The sequence below is a fragment of the Penicillium citrinum genome (genome assembly GCF_028827155.1).
Source record: "Penicillium citrinum strain IBT 23319 chromosome Unknown utg000011l:1.0-294111.0:1.0-294243.0, whole genome shotgun sequence".
In the NCBI taxonomy this organism is placed as follows: Eukaryota; Fungi; Ascomycota; class Eurotiomycetes; order Eurotiales; family Aspergillaceae; genus Penicillium; species Penicillium citrinum.
Window position 1 is genome coordinate 157,688 of NW_026622696.1, and position 7,213 is coordinate 164,900.

At 46.7% G+C, this 7,213-nt stretch overlaps 3 protein-coding genes across 3 annotated transcripts; all 3 read left to right on the forward strand.

Annotated features, from left to right (window-relative positions):
• Positions 1-718: 718 nt before the first annotated feature.
• N7469_011586 (uncharacterized protein) lies at positions 719-2,793 on the forward strand (the record flags this gene model as incomplete). Its single annotated transcript, XM_056650491.1, has 7 exons — positions 719-1,189; positions 1,247-1,324; positions 1,390-1,785; positions 1,844-1,899; positions 1,958-2,247; positions 2,319-2,404; positions 2,473-2,793. The coding sequence occupies 7 exons, from the start codon at positions 719-721 to the stop codon at positions 2,791-2,793; spliced, it is 1,698 nt and encodes a 565-aa protein (XP_056495000.1).
• Positions 2,794-3,510: 717 nt separating this feature from the next.
• N7469_011587 (uncharacterized protein) lies at positions 3,511-3,963 on the forward strand (the record flags this gene model as incomplete). The annotated part of the gene is made up of 1 exon (XM_056650492.1): positions 3,511-3,963. The coding sequence occupies one exon, from the start codon at positions 3,511-3,513 to the stop codon at positions 3,961-3,963; it is 453 nt and encodes a 150-aa protein (XP_056495001.1).
• Positions 3,964-4,635: 672 nt separating this feature from the next.
• On the forward strand, positions 4,636-6,754 carry N7469_011588 (alpha-galactosidase D; the record flags this gene model as incomplete). Its single annotated transcript, XM_056650493.1, has 5 exons — positions 4,636-4,640; positions 4,700-4,995; positions 5,046-5,102; positions 5,166-5,964; positions 6,013-6,754. 5 exons carry the CDS (start codon positions 4,636-4,638, stop codon positions 6,752-6,754), a joined length of 1,899 nt encoding a protein of 632 aa, XP_056495002.1.
• Positions 6,755-7,213: the final 459 nt, after the last annotated feature.

A 7,213-nucleotide genomic window follows, 5' to 3' on the forward strand; every position in this document is an offset into this window, starting at 1 on the left:
CACGGGGGAACGGGGTATCCCCAGGGATGAAGTCCACAATTCAAGTGGGACCCGTCAAGAAGCACCAATTACACACAAGCAAGCCCCCTCTCGATTCCAAGTCACAATCTCACTTTGGCCGAATGAGACCGATGATGCCATCTCGGGACTTTTGACAGCAAAAAGGGGGATTGGAAGCTGATATCTGCGTTGGGGATGTGATTGGGGGATATCACAGTAATGCAACTCACAGAGCATACAGATACAAGGTGATTTCCCTTACAGGATGGCCAACTTCAGCCTCAATATCTTAAGATTGTAGAATAATTGTACGATATTCATCGTAGTATCTTGCATTTATCCAAGGTTCGTCGCTGACCCGGGTAAATCCTGTTAATATAGAGCCAATTGACAAGCAACGCCAGAGTCTAAGCCCACCCGCAGCCACTGACGGCACCTCCACATCTTGTACTATCTACAACCGACCCGGTCATTTGCATCACTCCTCTCCGGAACACGCGGCGCGTCGGCTCGCAGTGGGGTGAGCAGGGGAAGCTTGGTCTAGAAGAGGGATTGGCCCCCATGGGGATAAAGTCCCGGGGTAATTACCCAGAGAAGAACCGACCGCTGAATAAAAGAAGTGTTGATCCCTGGAATTTCGAGGGAAAAGACGTTCGAAAGTACTTTGAACTGTTTCTACTCTCAATTTTCTACTTTTGCGCGGTGAAGCCTTTCAACCATGGCACCTCCTATCGCTGGAGAGACAGCCGTCTCGGCCAAGCGAGCTGAACTCGCTGGTAAAGGAGGAATTATGGGTCTCATCAGTAACAAGAAAACCTCGGCGATCGGGTTATTCGCGTCACTGGGTGGACTGGTGTATGGATATAATCAAGGAATGTTTGCTCAGATTCTGACAATGCACGCTTTTGTCGAGGCAACAGACGGATATGCCAAAGGTACTGGTATTGAACAGGGTATCTTGACTTCAATTCTAGAGCTGGGTGCTTGGATTGGAACACTGTTCAATGGATACCTGGCCGATGCTGTGGGTCGTCGACTCACTGTTCTGATTGCGGTTGTTGTCTTCTGCGTTGGTGTCATTGTCCAAGCTTGCACGCAGAACAAAGACTTTGTTTTTGCTGGCCGGTTCGTTACTGGTTTGGGTGTTGGAAGTCTGAGTATGATTGTGCCATTGTATAATGCTGAATTGGTAAGCTGCGACAATATTGAAGCTGAGATTCTGAGCATATTCGCTGAAGAAGTCTAGGCTCCACCAGAGATTCGCGGATCACTCGTCGCAGTCCAACAATTAGCTATCACCTTTGGTATCATGGTTTCCTTCTGGGTAAGCTTGAAACTATACTGTTCGTCCCGTTTGAACCATTAATGCTGATTATCTACTCGCTCCAGATCGGCTATGGTACGAACTACATCGGCGGCACCGGCGCGACACAATCTGATGCAGCATGGTTGGTACCAGTTTGCATCCAGATTCTTCCTGCTCTCATTCTGGCAGCCGGAATGATGCTTTTCATGCCTCAGTCACCACGTCATTTGATGAATACTGGACGCGAGGAGGAGTGCTTACAGACTCTCGCTCGTCTGCGGAATGCCTCAGTCGATGATCTTCTGGTGCGAATCGAGTTCCTCGAGATGAAGAGTCTCCATACTTTTGAGAAGGAGGTCCAAGCCGAAAAGTATCCTCAATGGCTAGATGGTTCATTCTCGAGTCGGTTCAAAATGGGATTGGCTGACTATGCATCACTTGTAACGAATCCCTCGCTTTTTAAGCGTACGACTGTTGCTGTATGAGATAATCCCGTCTGACATTCCACTTCTTGTGAAAATACTGACAATCTATTAGTGCATGATCATGGTATTCCAGCAGTGGAACGGTATTAATGCTATCAACTACTATGCGTTAGTTTTCTCAGTATTTACTTACTTCAGTATCAATGCTCACCAACGTCACCTCTAGGCCCTTCATCTTCGCTAACATGGAGCTACCCGGCAACACGACCTCTCTATTAGCTACAGGTGTCGTCGGTATTGTTGAATTCCTTTTCACCATCCCTGCTGTCATGTGGGTAGATCAGGTTGGTCGTAAGAAGATCTTGATCGCCGGTGCAGCTGGAATGGCTATCTGCCATTTCATCGTCGCTGGCATCATCGGTCGATACCAGGGTGAATTTGGCGATAACAGGGCAGCTGGATGGACCGCAATTGTTTTTATCTGGATTTTCGTCATCAACTTTGCCTACTCATGGGGTTAGTGCCACCTACGTTACCCTGCTTCAAATCTTCAAGTTATATATCAGAATTCGGACTAACGTGACCAGGACCTGTTGCATGGATCGTCGTATCTGAAGTCTTCCCCTTGAGTATGCGAGCCAAGGGAGTAAGTCTTGGGGGTAGCAGTAATTGGGTGAGTATCAAGTCAAATCCAAATCCCGCATCAACTCGGAAGCCCCGGATCTTCTAACTCGGCCATAGTTGATGAATTTTGCCGTTGCGACCGCTACTTCCCCCTTCCTTGCAGCATCTACGCTAGGAGCCTTCATCTTTTTCGGCTGTGTAACCGCCATTGGTATTCTCTACGTCATATTTCTTGTCCCCGAAACGAAAGGTCGTACATTGGAGGAGATGGATGAACTTTTCGGTTCAGCCGGCATGGCCGCCGCTGATGCCGAGCGTAAACATCGCATTGAGAGTGAAATCGGCCTGCTGGCGTTAGTTGGTATGGAAAGTTCGGAAAGCGAGAAGCAGATTGATACTATGACTGGCACTGAGAAGTTTGTTGAAACGAAAGAGTAAATGGGTTTATACGCAGTGCAGATAAGTACATAGTGCTAGCAAATCTTGATTCAGCAAGGTGTTGAACGAAAGACACCAGTCTTTTATGTTTGCCAATGCCCACCATCGCTTAAGGACTTTGTACATGGAATACATCGAATATCGCCGATCAACAGTCGGTAGTCGCGCCGAAGTTATACGCCGATCGGCCGTCTCGAGGCATTTCATTAGTTCATTCAAGGTCTACTTGTGTTCCCCATGTGACGAAGAAACTATATTTTGGGTGCAGGAAACTAATCACATTGAAGTATGATGGATCATATTTTTACTGCTCTTTTTGCTGTTACTCCAGTTGCATTTCTCTCTCATATCGAAATGTGCATTATATTGAATATGGATCGGGACTCAACGATACTCCGTAGTCATGCCCCATTTTTGACGATTAGGCAATAAAAGAGATCATTCGATCTTACACGAACCCTTTCAGCCCTAGTGTGCCTTAAATATAGCAAATTAGTGGAGGCAATCCCCACAAGCTGCGGCCTGGTTGGGCTGCGTCTGACACATTCCTTGCCCTGTCTCACCCCCGTTTCTTGGCTTTCGTTTGCTTTATATTACAGCCTTGCTTTTTTCCCAGTTTTATCTGACTTCTCCTTTTCTGTTAGCTTTGACTCTACTATCCTGCTCCTCCTCTAAATCCGTGGAATCCAATTTTTTCACAATAACTTCGCTACCATAATGTCCGTCACTACCACTTCCTCCGCCGCCGCAGCCTCCTGCACTCCCTCTTGGCAGATTCCTGTCGACGATGTTGCCTGTGCCGGTCAGATCAGCGGTAATATCACCAAGGTTTTCGATACCTGCTGTAAGGGAAACAGCCCTGTCAAGTACAACGACGACTGCAACATCTACTGTCTTGCCCAAGGACAAACCAAGCAAGAGTTGACCGACTGTTTGACCGAGAAGAGCGGAAACAACCAGATCTTCTGTGGTCATGGCAAGCAGAATGCCACTGCTACAGCTGAAGCCACCACCACCAAGGAGACTGGCACATCGACCGGCACTTCAACCTCTTCCACTGGCACTTCTACCGAGACCAACGCTGCCGTGCTCAACCAACCCATCTCCAAGACCGGTCTTGGACTCGTCGCCATGCTCTTCTGCTCTGCCCTCGTTGGTGTTGTCGCCTAAGTTATGACTCCAAAACGAACACACATTACTGCGGTATGGATACGGCAATTATGACAACCAGAGGACCGCAGGGACGGAGAATGGTAATTGATGAACCCGGAAAAGATACGTGGTGCATGGACATAAATGTTTGATTTACTCTTACTGTCTGCTTCAACTTTCCGAGAGGAGTATTGTTTCTTCTGTACCAATAGCGATAGCATTAACAGCATCTTAATTCTAATTTTGCATATCACTTCATCCATCTTTTTTTTGAAGTCTTCAACATTCTTCAGAACGGGTCCACCATAGCTTCGATGTGCGCGAATGAAAAAGTTCGAGATGTTCTGATCGACGAGGATCGTCGCGCGAAGTTAGAGTGACATGCAGACTCCCCTTTGGGTAAATTTCCGAGTTCTTCAATATCTTTGGTGGATTTCAATGTTTAGAATCTTTCTTCTACCCCGCAAAAATAACTCTGGGATTTTCCCTGTGGGGATTTAACCGAGGTTGCCTATAAAATGGTAAATATCATGGAGATGGGCGAATGCGGATGGTGATCCTGAGAGTAGAATAAAGCAATCAAGGAAGATGCATTTGAATTGGACATTTATTCACATTTTTCTGCTCGAATTGGCACGAGGAGCTGCCTTGAGGTCAAGAATTGACAATGGCCTAGCCAAAACACCACCCATGGGGTATGTCCACTTATTATTCTACACTCATCATCGTGCCAGATCTGTCTGACTAGTCCCAGTTGGAATTCATACAACCATTACGCCTGTTCTCCCAATGAAACAATCGTCAAATCGAATGCCAAAGCCCTCGTTGATCTCGGCCTGGATAAAGTTGGCTATCGATATGTAACTATCGACTGCGGTTGGACAATCCCCGATCGTGTCAATGGCTCCTTGACATGGAATGAAACAAATTTCCCGAGTGGATTCCCTGCGATCGGAGAGTACATTCATGGTCTTGGTCTTCTTTTCGGAGTATATGAAGATGCTGGGATTCGCTCGTGTCAGACCCAGATTGAACAGGCCGGCAGTTTATGTACGTGTAGCCTCTGGATGCATCCCTCCTGCATGAACTAACATTCCTAGACCACGAGGCTCAGGATGCGGCAATGTTTGTCTCTTGGAAGATTGACGCTTTGAAATGTAAGTCTTCCATATCTATTCAGACACTAGTATGCTCCAGTCTCATCATCTCACTCTCTCCAGATGACAACTGCTTCTCGGATGAAGCCACCGGCTATCCAAATGTCAACTATGCCCCAAGCACATCCCCTAAACCCCGCTTCGCCAACATGACCAAGGCTCTCGCCACACAGAAACGAGCTGTTCTATTCCAGATTTGCGAATGGGGAATTGATTTCCCAGCTTTGTGGGCACCGGATCTTGGCAATACATGGCGCATCGGCAACGACATCATTCCAGCCTGGCGGGCGATTTGGCGTACACTCAACCAAGCAGTTCCTCACAGTTCCTTCGCAGCTCCTGGTCAATGGCCTGATCTCGATATGTTGGAAGTCGGAAATGATGTTCTGACAATCCCCGAGGAGCAAACTCACTTCTCTCTATGGGCTATCTTGAAAAGTCCCCTCGTCATTGGCGCCGCGTTGAATGACGAGTCGACGTCTATAAACAAGGATTCTCTGGCAATTTTGTCCAATCAAGATGTTATTGGGTTCAACCAAGATTCCCTTGGCAAGAGTGCTGATTTGAAGCGACGTTGGACGGAGGAGCAGTACGAAGTCTGGAGTGGTCCACTTTCCAACGGTCGAACTGTTGCCGCGGTTATAAACTGGGCGGACAATGCTCGAGAACTGACTTTGAACCTACCGGATATTGGTCTCCAATATGCTGGCCAGGTGAAAGATATTTGGGCGGAAAGGGTTTCCAAGGACGTGAAAACATCCTATACTTCTACTGTCGACCCGCACGGGGTGATGTTACTAGAACTTCAAGACACGGTCGCCGCTGGATTGTACAAAAGCCTGGATTTTGCAAATTCCAATGGGTATGTCGAATAGGTTTACAGGTGGTGCTTGTTTACTAACGACCGCAGGAATACTTATACGTTTGAATCGATATACGCAAATACCACAAGCGAGCAACATGGGATCATCATCAATTTCGATATTGCATCGAAGAAAACAAGCCTCAAAATAAAGAGTTCCATGAATAGCAACGTCCACAGCATCTCAGTTCCAGCTTCTCGGAATTCTGTTTCCTCAAAACTCACACTTCATGCTGGAGCAAACAACACCGTTCACATTGAATCATCCATTCATATCAAGTCGATTCAAATCAATAGTCCACAGGGAAAATACTACCCTTGCAGGAGCTTCAAGCCTTCTGGGTCATCGAAGCTGGAAAATTGTGACTCGGGATTCTGCAAACCTACTGGCTCAAAGCTCTCATATCTCAACGCATCGAACAAAGCATCAACGTCCATTCAAGCTACCATTCCTGGGAATTCCGAGAGTGAATCCACATCCAAGTACGTTGAAATCGACTTCACAAACAACGACATCGCATTCTCCACTTCCTGGGATCTAGGCTCTAACTCCCGTAATATCACCATCTCCGTCAATGACGAGCGCCCTGTTCGACTCGAGGTCCCACTGTCGGGAAAACATAGCGAATTATTTGGGCCTGGAAAGGGATGGTGGGATACTTCGACATTGGGTATCTTGGTTGCAGGTTGGAAGAATGGCACGAATGTTGTGGTTATTGGGAATGATTCGGGGGATGATGTTGTTCAAAGTTATGGAGCGGACTTTGTGGGATTGAGGGTATTTGACTAGTTGTGTTTGAAATCCACGATATTGCTTGATGATGAAGTTCAATATGAACTGTGCCTGAATCCTTGGGGTGTACTAGCAGGGTTTGGCAAAAAAGTCAGGAAATAGGGCTATTTCCTGCCGCATAGCATACAGGGTTATCATCTGGACTTTTTCATCGACTGTTTTCGTGCGGCATAAAATTTAGTTACCGCCCTCTGGTCATTGCTTTCGTCATCATTGTCCACAATGCTGGCGCTTAGGCGTACCCAGAGGAGACGAATAGGACAAAGATGATACAGTGCGGGCTTGCCGATACCTATCGGCAAGTCCGAAAGATTTAGATCTTTATATACCTATATAAAGATCTAAATCTGAGCTTGCTGGGGATCCATAAAACAATTGTGAAATGAAAATAAACACCTAGGTAGGTAATTATTTTGTGCTGGCTCTCAGTGACGACTTTAATTGACAAATAATATG